The 15,595-nt window shown below is 37.9% G+C and overlaps 1 protein-coding gene across 1 annotated transcript in view; it reads right to left on the bottom strand.

The window, feature by feature from the left end:
• The window catches only part of TACR1 (tachykinin receptor 1), a 173,317-nt gene that overhangs the window by 78,386 nt on the left and 79,336 nt on the right, over positions 1-15,595 (bottom strand). The window contains exon 2 of the mRNA XM_003793360.1: positions 13,526-13,720. Coding sequence (XP_003793408.1) covers positions 13,526-13,720 — 195 coding nt within the window. The remainder of the gene's footprint in view (positions 1-13,525; positions 13,721-15,595) is intronic.

Raw genomic sequence — 15,595 nt, 5'->3', positions numbered from 1 at the left:
TTTCTTAATGTCAAAGTATTGAAGGTTTCCCCAGAAAATCTTGTTAAGAAAGTTAACAAAGTCATTATTACTTAATACTGTGACAGTTTTGCTCATTACAACAGGCAGCAGAAATAAGAGGTATAGCCACTGGAAAGATGGAGGAAAAAATGATTATTTGTAAATGATGTTGTATTCCTAGAAAAAATTAATAGTAATGAATAAATTGACTAAATAAAAGATAAGCTCATAAAAATAAATTATGTTGCTATTTTACCAGTTGGAAGATATGAAAGAAATAATTTCAAAATTTGTATGTAATACTCCAGTTTAAGCTCCATGTAGGTTATTTCTTTTCCCTCTGAAATAGTCCCAGAAATTATCAAAGAAATGTAAAAATCCATTTCACTTCTGGAAAGAAGCGTAAGTGTTAGCTGTCAGCTAGAGCAGATTTTCTCAGGTTACTGGGCAGCTGAGACTCAACTGAAGGAGGGTCTCCCGGATTATAAAGAACCTGTCCCGGTGCTGAAGGATTCAGGGTGGAGCTAAGGAAGGGTTTGAGGGAATTGGTGGGAGCAAACCTCAAACCTACCAGTATGAGCTTTGGGATGTGCATAGGGTAAGAAATGGACAGCTCAGGGACCAACGAGCAGCTTCCCATTGGTCTGAACAGCTGGGGGTATGAACTCTAAAGACTAAAGGGTTTAAGGGGGGCTAAGGGATGGCTCTGATATCTCCAGGCTGCTCCTAAACAGCAGGACCACTGCAAACCCATACTTACTCCTTGCTCTATCTGGGATTGAAAGATATGAGTAGAGAGAGATTCCCCACAACTCTGAATCCATTTCAACTCTTGACACTGGACGACATTTTATAAGGATGAGCAAAAAGAGGAAGCAGTTGGATGTTTGACTTTGCTAATGTAGGAATCAATCTGGGGAAAAAGTAAATGTCTCTTTGTGGAAGATCTTACTTCGAGAAACAAGTTGAAATTGAAGATAATCCCTGACTTGTTTTTAAAGCAAGGCTTGAGAGGCTATTGCAACCCATGAAAAGGGCAGAAAATACCGCTTTCAAATGAAAACATGATTACGGAATTAAAAATACAACAGAAGCAGTAACTGCAGACAATCTCTTGATCTTACAATCCCATAAGAAATGCTTGAGAGTTCACCCAGAAACCATAAAAAAAGATGAAAGAAATGATCAAGATTAGTTAAATAGTAGGGGACATGGACTTGGTGGAAGCAATTTATTCGTAGCATTTACTCTGAAAAAGAGAGCAGAAGAGAGGGCAGGCAATTAAAAAAATTATTAAAAGAAAAACTTCCCTGAAGTAGAGATCTGATTTTAGATGAAAGTTCTCAGATCAGAAATGGCAGAAAAATATAATAAGCCCCTCCAAATATACATGTATTCTGGTGTGACTTTTAAAAATACATAAAGGGTAAAGAAAAAAATTCAAATGCATGCAAGCAGAAATCACAAATTATCTAAAATGGAAAAAGTCAGATTGTGTCAGATATCTTTACAAAAATAAATGCCAGAAGATGATGGACTACATCTTAAGAATTTAGAAAGAAAATGATTATGATCTATTTTCAGGTACTAAAATATTCATTTTATTTCATCTTTCATTACTTGGTAATATTTTAATTCTAGAAGTGGTCTTAAAAGTTTTACACTACTGAATTAAAAAATGCAGTGAGGGTAACAATTTATATTCAATGTAGAGAAACTTCAATTGCCCATAAGCAAAATAAAAATTCTAGATGACCTGTGATCCCACATGAAAGACAAAAACATGGAGCATTAAACTTGCTGCATATCCTTCCAAACTCTCCTCATATTATTTATAGATATGTATATACACTTTACAAAATGCCCATTATATTCACTGATCAGTAAATGTCAATTAATATGCTTGTACAATGTCATTTTTAATAACTGCATAGTTTTTCTTTGTATGGATGATCCATCATTTATTTAATCAGTCCTCCATGATTTGGCATTTGTTTCTGACCTTATAAACCATGCTGACATCAAATTTTATTCTATATGTATATATAGTATTGTTCTTAAGACTTTCTAAGAGTGCAGTTGCTTATTCAAGTGTACCTTAAAAATCTTTGATAGATGTTGTAAAACTAGTCTCCTGAAAAGGCACCCACTTTCCCCACAATCTTCTTTATACTTAGCATTTTCATGCAGTTTAATGAAGACCAGTCAAAGGGAAAATGGTATCCATTATCGGAATATTTTTTGTATTCTTTTATGAGCTGTTAGGTTTTTGAGCCTTGCTTTACTCTTATTGGTAAGTCCCTCTTTTCTCAATTTGTTACTTGCTGAAGTTTCCTGCTAAACAGGATTTTACAAACACATCTATGTGTATATCTGTATCTATATCTATTTTTATATTTACATATTATACTCAAACCAGCAATCTTTCATTTTGGTTTTTGCTTTTCAGTGTTAATGCCTTTGAAAGCCTCTACTCTAAGCCAACATATTTGGAATTCATATTGGTTTTAGGTTGTGAGAAAGAAATGCTATTTCATGGTTATCTCAGAGTTTTTCCAGCGTCTGTGGGATGTTAACAGGGTTAATCAAAAGAAGGATTCCATGATCAAATATGTGTCAGTGTGGGAAACCCTAGGTTTAAGTAATCCTTTTCTTGACTGCAAGACTTACCATAGTGGGCAATAGTCACTGCAGTATCATTTGAAATGACAAAACACCAGGAGCAATCCCAAGACACATCAATATCATAGGGGATAAGTAAATTTTGTTTTTTCTATACAAAGAATACTGTGCAGCTGGAAAGAAAAAGGTAAGAATACTCACAATACACTTATAGGAGAGGATATCCAAGATAGATTGTTAACAGATAAAGCAAGAATAGGCTGTACTGTATATTGCATTAATAAAGCAGACAATAAGAATATATATATTTATACTTGGATAGCATAAAAGAACTTTTGAAGGCTTACAAGAAACTAAGAATTACAGTAATCCACAAAGGGTTAACAGTGGTGAGGATAAAGATGAGTGGGAAAACCCTTTTCTTATTTTTATTTATTTATTTTTTGAGAAAGAGTCCCATTTTGTCACTCTGGGTAGAGTACCCTGGCATCATAGCTTACAGCAACTTCAAACTCTTGGGCTCAAGAGATCCGCTTGCCTCAGGCTCCTGAGTAGCTAAAACTACAAGTGCCCCACACAACTCCTGGCTAGTTTTTCTATTTTTTGTAGAGATGGGGTCTTGCTCTTGCTCAGGCCGGTATGGAACTCCTGAGCTCAAGCAATCCACCTCCCTTGGCCTCCCAGAGTGCTAGGATTACAGGTGTGAGCCACTGTGCCCAGCTGAGAAACCTTTTCCTAATTACCCTTTAATACTTTCTGGTTTTAAAATTACATGAATATATTAACTATAAAAGTAAATAAAAATATTTTAACAAAGGAAACCCTTTTAGAAGCTTCTATATATTAATATATATTGTGATTCTCCAAGTTTGTGGGGGGTGATAGATAAGATAGTTGTCTACAAACTCATTTACATACAGAATTCTACAGAATTTTAGGTTTCCCAGGTTTCAAAAAAAAAAAAAAACTCAAGAAATTAATCCTTAAAGGGTTGACACGCTATGTTTAGCATATATGAAACACAAAATGATTGAGTTCTGTATGTGTGATTTCTGGTTTGTTTCTTTTTTTTCTTTTTGGCTGGGGTTGGGTTTGAACCCACCACCTCCAGCATATGGGGCTGGCGCCCTACTCCTTTGAGCCACAGGCCCTGCCCTGTGGTTTGTTTCTTATCAACCAATTCTACCGCCAGTACTGAGTATTTTGATATCTGGATGAACAAATCATTTTTTATCATTCTTTTTTATTATTATTATTTTTTTGCTGATATCCAAATCAATTCTTCTTGTTCAATATTTTCTTGAACTATTCTTATCTATCTATTCTTTTGGATGATTCATTTATCATAAACATAAACATACTCTTGGGAATAGTGAGAAGTACTGATAACTTTAGGAGTTATATAAAGAGAGAAGGGGGCTTGTTTTCTATATGCCCTTAAATACTTTCTAGGTTTTGAATTATGTGAAATGTATTTGTCAAATATTCTCTTAAACCATTCTCAAAATCATTCTTCAATATTCTCTTAAACGATTCATTCTTAAAGTCTAACATAGTATGATTTTTTCATTTCTTCATATAAATCTTCGCTGTTTCCTAATTATTCTAAGTGCTTTCATTTTGTTTCTATTGGAAAGAAGATCCATTATTTATTTTGTTTTGTCAAGGATTATTGCTGATATAAGCTACTTTTTTCTTTAACAGATATTACATTTTAACAAATTACTTTTAGAATTTGTTGAGACAAATATATGATGCTTCCTTTTGACCAATTAATTTGACAAAGTGTGATAATAGATTTCTTGATAATTTACTAATCTTACTTGCTAGAAAAAAGTCATGCTTAACTGAGTTTTAAAAGAAGGGGTTAAATTATTAGCAGGCAGAGATGGCAAGGTAATTCAAAAAAGAAGGAAAAGTGAGAATAAATGTGGAAAAATAAAAAAAAAGTCATGCTCAAAAAAAAAAAAAGGAGGGCTATTTTAGTATAATTTTGAAATTTGGGGTAGATGATTTTTCTGGGATATTTGCGTCTATATTTGGAATTAGTCTGAAGGTCTGTTTTGGAGCTTTTTTCACGAGCTTTTACCATTTAGGTTTTGCCAAATCTGTATAATAAATGAGCAAAATTTCCATTTTGTACTCTTGAAAAGCATAGAGGGCATTTGAAAGAATTTCCCTGCACAAATTTTGATCCCGGTACCTTTTATAAATGGAATTTTTGAACACCAGTTTCACTTCCCCTTCCCCACAAGCTCTATCAGTCTGATTATTTATGACTTTGTAGGAAATCATCTGTTTTATCTTCTTGCTGTTTATGCTCCGTGGTCTGTTTGTGCTTTTTCTTTCCCAGGCTGAGGGCAGCTTCCACTAGAAGTTGACAGCAGTAGCTGAAAGGAATTCCAAATTGGGTGGTCCCATTTTTCACAAAGGCTTCAAGGCTCACGTTTGCACCTCCTCATTAGGGGCTGCTGGTGTATATCATCCCCTAACAGCCCCTGGTGGCAGCCTCCTGTTTGGCTCTCTCTGGCAGTATGTGCCAGAAAAGTAGTGAAATTTCTGGCATTTGTATGGCATCTTTCCTAGTTAAGGGCTTGTTTTTATGCCACCATCTTCCCCCGCAGTGCCAGTGCACATTTCATTCTTGGTTTAACTGCTTTTCATCAACTCTGGTGATAATACTAGGGGCCCCGGGCTATATTTATATATGTAGTGGGTGTCAAGGGAGGAGATTAATCACAACAACTAACATAAACAATCAGTCCTGGAAATACAAATAAGCCGACACTCCTTTGGTCAAGGCCTGAAGCAGCTTGGCAGAGGAGCTGTTTTTTTTTTTTTAAATTTGTGCAATAATCAAGAAAGTGGAAAATTTGAGAAGCAATGCTGGAAGTATAATTTTTTTTTTTTTTTTTTTTTTTTGAGACAGAGTCTCAAGCTGTTGCCCTGGGTAGAGTGCCACAGTGTCACAGCTCACAGCAACCTCCAACTCTTTGGCTTAAGCAATTCTCTTGCCTTAGCCTCTTAAGTAGCTGGGAATACAGGCACTTGCTATAACGCCCGGCTATTTTTTTGGTTGTAGTTGTCATTGTTGTTTGGCAGGCCCACGCTGGATTTGAACCTGCCAACTCTGGTGTATATGGCTGGCACCCTAGCCACTTGAGCTACAGGCGCCAAGCCTGGAAGCCTAATTTTCAATATTTCTCTTTTCCTTCTTAATTCTCTGTCAATGAGCAGATTTTCACTTTTTTATTGGTAATGACAGTAAAGGCTATATATATATATGTATTTTCAGCTGATTTCTGATAATGAATTAGGTATACGAAAGGCAAAATGCTATAAATAATGACAATGGCATATTTTTACAATTGGTACTTACAAAGAATTATATTAGAATTACCATATCCACATTCAGGTATATTCCCACAAAATATCCAGGTAATTAGAGTCATGAACGACATTGTTTCCTAACAGAGTCTCTTCTCCCAGTATTATTGGCAATATTTGTAATTTGGAATAGACATCTCTCACTTCTTGCTAAAACCCTACCAAATGTTATGTACATAGAAGTTTAATTAACAGAAAATGACATATGACCAATATTAACAAACGATCCAGGGAAGCTGAAATTCCACTAAGTCTCATTCTTTTGGATATGTTTCTCATTTTTCATCCTATTGTGGACTTTTTCTTTGCCTTAGTGGTGTGTCCTCTGATGAAGAAATACTGGCTTGTCTCCCTTGTCCTTAGAGGTGTGGCCTAGCACCTTCCGGGACCACTGCCCCCTTACAAGTTGTGCAGCATTTGCAAGGGTGGGCTTAGCTCTTATTAACTCTGAAACATTCCCCCTACTTCTAATAGAATGGGGGAGACGGCAATGCATTTTGCAAAGTCAAATAGTTCTTCTTTATACTTTCATCTTCCTCTCTCTGTGCTTTCTTTTCCATTAGGAAGAGTCATTTTGGTCATACAAGGAATCTTTCTTCATCACCTGTCAACCAACTGTATCTTTATAGGAATTCCTGGGTACCAGCACAGATTATTTCCTTAGAGCAGCCATACTAAGCCTATAGGTTGCCAGTTATTGCAGAACTTCTTTACAAATTCTGATAATTCTGCATTAATCATGAGCCCAAATCCCCATTTTCATGAATGTTCTAACATTAGCATGTTTTGGTTGTAAACATAAAGAAGGAATGGAAGAGAAAATGGAACCAGTCTTTCTGGGAATCTAGGAATGTAGCTAACAGAAGCCCACTTTGTTTATAGTACTCTTTTTTAAAAATTTCAAATTAATATATGGGCACAAATGATTATGTTAAAAGCTTATGCCAATATAAATTTGAAAATAAAGACAAAATGCACAAATTCTTTCAAAAATATAATATCCCAAAACCAACTCAAAAAGAAATATGTCCTTATTAAAAAAAAAAAAAAGTTCTAGTTTGAGTTCTTTGATGGCTTCCAAAAAGGTTGTATTAGTTTGCAGTCCCACCAGCAATGTAAAAGTGTTCCCTTTTCGCTACAACCACGCCAGCATCTGTAGTTTTGAGATTATGTGATGTGGGTCATTCTCACTGGGGTTAGATGATCTCTCAGGGTGGTTTTGATTTGCATTTCTCTAATAATTAGGGATGATGAGCATTTTTTCATATGTTTGTTAGCCATTCGTCTGTCTGCTTTAGAGAAGGTTCTATTCATCTCTCTTGCCCAGTGATGTAAGGGATTGTTGACTCTTTTTATGTTTATTAATGAGTTCTCTGTAGATCCAGGTTATCAAGCTTTTGTCCAATTCAAAATATGCAAATATCTTTTCCCAATGTGTAGGTTGTCTGCTTGAACTCAAGATAGACCTCCCATTTGATCCTGTAATCCCATTACTAGGCATTTACCCAGAAGGGGAAAAAAAAAATAAAACCCTTTTACCACAGGGACACCTGTACTAGACTATTTATTGCAGCTCAAATTACAATTGCCAAAATATGGAAAATAGCCTAAATGCTCACCAACCCAGGAATGGATTAACAAGTTGTAGTATATATATACCATGGAATACTATTCAGCCATTAAAAAAGATGGAGACTTTACATCTTTTGTATTAACCTGGATGGAGGTGGAACACATTATTCTTAGTAAAGAGTCACAAGAATGGAGAAGCAAGAGTCCTACCTATTCAATTCTGATATGAGGACAATTAATGTCCTAGTACATGGCAGAGGGTGGGGAGAGCTGAGAAAGGGAAGGAGTGGGGGTTGGGGGACAAGGGCTGAGGTACACCTTTTGGGGCCAGGTCACAATTATAAGAGGGTCTTTATTTAACAAATGCAATCAGTGTAACCTGGTTCTGTGTACCCTTAATGAATCCCCAACAATAAAATAAATTAATTAATTAAATTAAAGAAGAAGCCCACTTTGAAGTTTGGTGTTTTATGTTACTAGCCAGTTCAGAGAAACCGATGGAGTAATCAATTTTCAAAGGAGGGGATTGGTTTATAAATATTTTTGTGTGTGTGTGTATTCACTTCACAATATAGAAAAAATTTTAATGATAGGCAATTATTTATGATGTGTTAAAGGAAGTAAACAGATTATAAAATATACGTTCAAATGGCTATTAAATTATGAAAAGATATTCAACCCTACCCCTAACCTAATAAGAGAAATAAAAAATTTAACCTTGAGATAATCATTTTTTTTCCATCAGATGAGTAAAAATCTAAAAGCTTGACAATGTCCTTGTTTGACAAGGCTTTGGAGAAGTAGAGGCTCTCATACATTGTAGGTGAGAACGTAAATTAGTACAATCCCCTATGGAAGGCGAATATAAAAATGAAAATGGGACATTTCACTTTTGATGCTACAGAGATCCTAGTATGATGTATGTATGGGTCAATCATGGCAGCACTCTGTCATAGCGAAAGATTGAAGATAATCTAAAGTCCACTGGTAAGTGACAGGTTAAAAAATAGAAATATTGTACATTAAAAAACTGGAATACTAAAAAAAGAAATGAGAAGCTCTTTATGAACTGATATGAAAAGATTTCTAAGACACGCTATTAAGTTTAAAAAATCAGGATGCAGAATGCTTATTGCAGCTCAATTTATAATTGCCAATTGTGTATAATGAGGTGTGCTTTCTATTACAAAAGAGAAAAAAATCTATATTTGCATAGACACTATATACATATATATATGACACTTCAGAGGAAATTAAGAATAGTGTTGGAAATGGTATCAAAGACTGGAAGGTTTGTCAACAAAATGTTAGTAAATGATGGGAATACAATAAATTGTTAATCATGTTAGAAAATAACTTTCGTAGTACCTAGAAAAGAAGCAGCTATGCTTCCCCTATAACTCAGAAATTTCACTTGGAGGTAATCACCCAAAAAAATACTCAGGCACATATACACCCAAATACATAAAACGTAATGTCCATATCAGCATTGCTTTGAGTGCCCCCAACTGGAGATATTTAAAATGTCTATCATCAATGGAATGGATTAAAAAATGTAGTACAAGTATGTAAGGGAATTCTATATCGCTAATAAAATACATACAGTGTAGCTCCATGTAACATGGATGCCTCTTATAAACAAGTTCAGAACAAGGGAAATGAAATTACATTTTTAGCAATACATAAATAGATGGTAAAAGAATAAATGCAAGCAAAGAAACAGTCACCATGAAAGTGAGGTCCTCTGCTTATCTCTCACAGGAGGCAGTGATGTCATCGAGAGGGATGACTTAGGAGTGCTTCTGAGGGGGTGGCTTGGTGTACAAGTATTTCTATTTCTTGAGTCAGTGGTTGTAACATGAATGCTTCAGAATTACTCATAATGCCAGATGATTTGGTTTATGTACTTCTTCTGGAATGTGTTTCATTTCTTTTTAACTTTAAATGTTATGCAAAGGTTTTTATTTTTTGTAAGCTCACAAAACTGCTTTCGTTGGGAAAACACCAAAAATTCTTCCAAAAGAATTTTTCCAGGGTGTGGTGCTTTTCCCAGGATCAGGTTAACTCGTAGCTACCTACTCCTAAATAAGCTAAGTGTCAGTGGCCCCCATCCCATCTTGACCACATGCATTTTGTTTTCCTAACTCCTATGCTGCAGGCTACCTGAAATTTTCCCAACTGGTGTGAGGAGGGACAAGCCAAATGCTTGTCCCGGAAGGGATACAGCAAAATGTTAAACAAGGCCTATGCAGCCAGGGCCCTCACCCCCTGCTGCTGCCACGTTCATAGCCATGAGCCTCTGGACTACAGAATGATTAACAAATTATGCTTATGCCAAAGTTCTTATTTCTCTTTTTCTTCACCAAATCTTCAAAATAACTTAGTTGTGTCAGACTCGCTTACCATTTGCTTGTCAGACAGCTGTGTAGTAAGATTTCACTGTAGTTTTAATTTGCATTTCATTAAGGACAAATAGAGTGACCTGTCTACTTATACATGTATATTTATTGGCCATTTGGGTTGTTCTTTTGTGAGACCCATGTTCAAAACTTTTGCCCATTCTTTTATTGGATTGCCTATCTTTGATAGTGCTTAATTTAATTCCTTCTTAATAGCTTCTGGATGGTCAGAGTTGAAGGTTCACCATCCAACCAGAAGGCACGTGCAGCAATCTTAGATTTTTCACTAAAGGTTTTACAGAATTAGCTGGCATTAATTATCCATCAGACAAATTGGTCCTAAGCATCTGTCCATCACACTGAGTGCTGCCAGTCATGTGCCAGTGGGCCTGGATTGACATTCATTCAAGTGTTCAGTCTCCTGCTAGACGGAACACTACATAGGGGTTATTTCACTCATTTCTTACAACACCTCTGCGGAATATACAGATGATTCTGAACTTACAATGTGGCCATGGGCCAATAAGCCCATTATAAACTGAAAATTTTGTAAATTGAAAATGCATTTAGGGCAGCGCCTGTGGCTCAAAGGAGTAGGGTGCCGGCTTCATATACTGGAGGTGGTGGGTTCAAACCTGGCCCCAGCCAAAAAGAAAACTGCAGAAAATGCATTTAATATAATTAATACTGAACATTTTAGCTTAGCCTCGCCTACCTTAAATGTGCTCAGAATGCTTACATCAATCAGCCTACAGTTGGTCAAACTCATCTAACTCAAAGGCTATTTTATAATAAAGTGTTGAATACCTCATGTAATTTATTGAATACTGTACTGAAAGTGAAAAACAGAGTGCTTGTATGAGTAATCAAAGTACCATTTTTACTGAATGAGTATCGCTTTCACATAATCCTAAAGTTGAAAATTCCTAAGCTGAACCATCCTAAATCAGGGACCGTTTATTAGGCTTAGAGCCTTAAATTACTTGACCATTATGACTCAACTGGAGAGTGATGGGCTAGGAGTTGGTCCCTCATCTAACTCCAGAGCACATGCTCTTATCCTAATTATTATACTGCCTGAAGACAAAGTTTCCATCTGGTTTCAAATTTGGGATTATTGTGTACTGTGGAAATGGCAATCATTAGTTCTAAAAGAAGAGAATATAATTAAGTACTTAGTTTAGACTTGGTAAAATTTAAGTTCCCTAAAAATATATCATAATGCATATGGAAGACTCTGACAGAAAGAAAATAATTTTGAGTAAGGCTTTGCTATGTAGTTGACTTATGTTTCCATCACAGTCAATATGTGAATGGTAAATAGAGGCTCTTTACATGTGCTATGGTGTCAACAAACAGGTTATACAGTTTGAAGAAAATCAGATGCTCTTAGGCGAGATTCATTTCTTTTAGGTTAAAATGCAATGAACAACGATGGCAAACTCACCAGGCATTCAGCCAGCTACCCTACATGCTCAGAGCAGGGAAATAACACACTCCACCAGGCTGTGTTGAGCATCTAAGGGATTTTCTAGTCTTTTATAAGTAGAAAACACCAAAGTGTTAAAAAGTAAGACTCTAAACATTACAGTTTCTTGGAGAAGACCCCAGATAGCTGGGGGAAAATAAATCTTTATTTTCACATTAAACTTTAACTTTATTGTAAGATAAAAAAAAAAAAACCGAACTGCATTTTGAAACAAAAGTCATAGAAAAGCTGATCAGACTTGGAAAAGATCAAGAGAACTAAGGACTGAGCTCCAGTTCACATGGTTGATGGAGGTTTCTGAAACAGTTGCTGTAATGAGCTTCAGAGGTAGCTCTTCCCCACCCCCTTTGGGGAGACCTTCTGGCTTGAACATGTTCACGAACCCCATACAGCTTGTAAAGCTGTGTTCTTCTCCCGCTGAGACCTTGCTTAGGCTTGTCATTTAATTTGAAAGAATAATTTTCAATGTCTCCTTCTAGGCTGAGCATTAATCCCCCTAGTGCTTGATCGATTAAATCCCACTGTCTGTGTCTGGAAGGCAGTGTGTGAGCTTTATGTATTGCTTTCTGGCAAAGCTGCATTTCCATGCTCTATGGAACAGATGCAGCCCCATAACTGTGTGCAACGGGCTTTCAAACCCCTCAAATCTTGGCGGAGCGACAGGCAGTGTCTCATTTTAACATCTAGTAAGTTTAAAGGCCGTATAATTATGCTGCTCTCTGAAGAATTGTGTTCATACCTCTCCTATGACAATTAATAGCTTACAAGGTGAGAAAATGTTATCTCTCTTGATGTCACAATGATTGTTTATAGGAAATGGTGCTTTATTATCCTTCATTTTAACAACGAGGAGAAGCTGTGATCCTTGCCCAGGGTCACATGGCTAGTAACTGGCAATCTTGTGATGAAAATCCAGATCTTCTGATTCTAACATCAGTGGTCTTTTATGAGGTACATAAAAGAAAAAAACCCCAAGGTTGGAGAGCCATAGCGAGCTTTCAAAAGGATGCCTGTTACCTTGGCTCTGAGTCCAGAAACCTAATGGTAACACAAATGTCCCATCATTGTTCACTTGAGCAAAACAAAACAAATAAGCCATTCCAATGTTGCCTCCGGGATAAGGGGAAAATTGCCAGGGTACTTTGAGAAAGCCTAAATGTGATCAGCCAGGTTCTGGAAGATAATAAGTCCGTCCTGCAAGAGTTTTGCTGCTCTTGAGCACTCAACATACTGGCCTTGCATTCCCAAGTTTCACAAGCCTATGTCTCACTTCTCCAACTATAAAATCCTGGAAGTAGGTGCTTTGGTTTCATCTTCCCCAGAGGCAGATCTGAGATCTTTATCTCCAGATCTTCAAGTGCAAGTACCTTATTTGGGTACTTATTTACTTGAGGCTGTCAAGATCTAAAAGTTCAAGTACCTTAATTGGGAGAAGAAAGAAATGCCAGTAGGGAGGGAGGCAGGGGTGCAGGAAAGGAACGGTGGCCAATAAAGGATGTATTAACGAGCCAGCTACCCCTGGGGTGACCAAGCATAGCCCATGAGGAAACCTTGGACACAGTGTAAGCACAAACCCGGGAGACATCCCTCCTGAGGGTTGAGGGGGTGGGTGTTCATATGCCAACTCCTATCAGTCATTATTGAGAGCTGCTGGGAGTGGGAGGTAATCCCCCCCACCTTCTGGTATGCCGTGCGGGAGGTCAGAACAGCATTTTGTAGCGTAGGAATAAGTTCGCAGGCAAAGAAATGCAGATACCAGCAGGGGAACGTCTTGGTAAAGGGCATAAGGGATGTATGTGTCAGGGCACCCAAAGGGTCTGCTGTAATAGGATCTTGATCTTAACATTTAAAGAAATTCTCTTTCAATGCTAAGAATATTATTAGGGTATTATCGTCCCCTGATAACTATGGATTTATCAACTTGCTATCAGGGTGGATGTGAGAAATGCTTAAAGATACAAATTAAGTCCTAGCCAACAACAGAATATGAAAAGAAAGAAGAAAGAAGGGGCAGGGAAGCAGCTTCAGATCAGAGCAGGGAGTCATCTCTACTCACGCTTTCTCGTAAATCTTGTTGGGATGCTCTGGCCATTCGATCATGCACACGACTCTGCTGGGCATGGTTTCTGTGGTTGAGTAGTAGCCCTGGGGGAAGGCCAGCAGGAGAGCCAGGACCCAGATGACACAGATGACCACTTTGGTGGCTGTGGCCGACAGTCGGGGCTGGAGGGGATGGATGATGGCCATGTACCTGGAGCAGAGATGAAAGGACAAAATTCTGCTTTGGTTGCCAGAATCTGCATCAGTAATTATGTCTTTCCTATCAACGAAAGATTGCTGGGAATCCTTTGATTACAACTATTTTCCAATTGTTCTACTATATTTTGTCCTTATGCTTTATGACTTATGATATATAATGCTGAACTCCATAGGGAAAGTTAGCTAGATTTTTTACAGTAGCAGAGCCCCTTTAGCAACATTCATTGAACTGCACATGCTGGGGACATGATGGCCACACACAGCTCAAGAGCTCATGACGAAGTGAGAAAAATAAGGACAATGTTGTAAATTTATTCCATACAAGGCTTAACCTTTAATCTTTTTGTGATTTAAGGAATAACGGTAATAGAAACAGAGGTTTTTCAAGTCCTTGTATGGCAGTAAAAGGTCAGCAATGCTACGTTAGTCCATACAATTCGAGGGGAAGTGAATGTGTGAGAAAAAGCAGTGGCCTGAAGTCAGCCGAAAACAACTCCTGGAGAAATCTTCCTCAACTCTGTGAGCATCTAGGAGTCAGTGTGTGGCTAACTATACGTGCTTTGTTAGGAGGATGTCTTTGTCTGCTGAAGCAGACACGTTCAAACACTCCAAAAGCCGGGTAAATGACACCTCGTTGCTGGAAGGCGAAAGCACAGTGACTGACATATTCAAGCCTGGAATTATTCCTCCATCCCCTGACGCCTGGGATCTGTGACTAAATAGTATCATCTGAATGAGTGAGTTCACATGTTTGAATCTGCACACAGTCTCTAAGATATCATAGAGATTTGAAGGAGAATAAATATTCCAGTCAGCATTTCATATGGTTACAAGCACATCAATTCTGCCGCTTCCATTTTATTAATAAAAGGCATTTCCCTACACATATTTTCTTGTGAAATTTATAGAGCTATCCTTTAAAATATGCATTTATTTTTTCAGAGTAGAATGATGTCTTCGATAGCCTTCGGGGCGGGGGGGACGGTTATATATCATTCAACAAAACCTCAGAATCACACATTTGATTCTCTGACATGCAGGTATTTCTGGCTTCGGTGCTACAGAATGGTCAATGGAGACTTCAGAAACGTGCAGACAAATAGCAGTGCAGCTGTCAGCTGGCTCTGCATAATTCCACATAATTCTTTTACTACATTCTTTGGACTCCCAGGATCTCTGGGCCAGCACTGGGGCTGGTGTTACAAGTAAAGCAATTTTATTCAGTATGAGCTCAGCAATTCCCACCGGCCACCTGTCACACATAAGGCACAGCATTTCCTTCTGGGCTAAGAGCTCCTGATTTCTCCAGGGAGAAGAGATGCATCAGCAAGCAGCCACAAAACACGACAGCCGGGTCAGCCACCTCAGGTGGTAATCTGATCAATACTGAGCCTTAGCAATGCTGCACAGGCAATGAAGTCTTGGAATGTACACTGAGCTGGATTTGGGGAGAGTCTGCTGAGACTCTAGGTCCAAGGCAGGAAGCCTTTGGTGCCTTCTCCCTTACCTGCATTATATTAGGCTCTGTTTCACAAAGGCACTTAAACTTTAGGACACCTTTCTCTGCATTTTCGTGCTGGGGCCCTGGGCTTTCCTCCTCTCGTCTGTGAAAGCAAGGCGGTGAAGGTAGGTGTTCAGTGCATAGAGTCTGCCTATTAGGAGGAGACTTCCAGTCAGCCTTTATATATATACTCAGTAGCTCTCAGGAAGAAACCCCCCAGAAGCTTTTCCTTCTGCCTCCTTTTGTAAGAAGGTTGGTGGCCATAAAGTCAGGAGAGAATGGCATTAGGAAGAGGCTTGGGCTGGGCGTGGTGGCTCATGCCTATAATCTTAGCACTTGGGAGGCCAAGGTGGTTGGATTGCTTGA

The sequence above is a fragment of the Otolemur garnettii genome, unplaced genomic scaffold (assembly GCF_000181295.1).
Source record: "Otolemur garnettii isolate 467f Iridium unplaced genomic scaffold, OtoGar3 scaffold00068, whole genome shotgun sequence".
Classification (NCBI taxonomy): domain Eukaryota; kingdom Metazoa; phylum Chordata; class Mammalia; order Primates; family Galagidae; genus Otolemur; species Otolemur garnettii.
The sequence above is the reverse complement of the archived record's forward strand: the minus strand, read 5'-3'. Positions and strand labels throughout refer to the sequence as shown.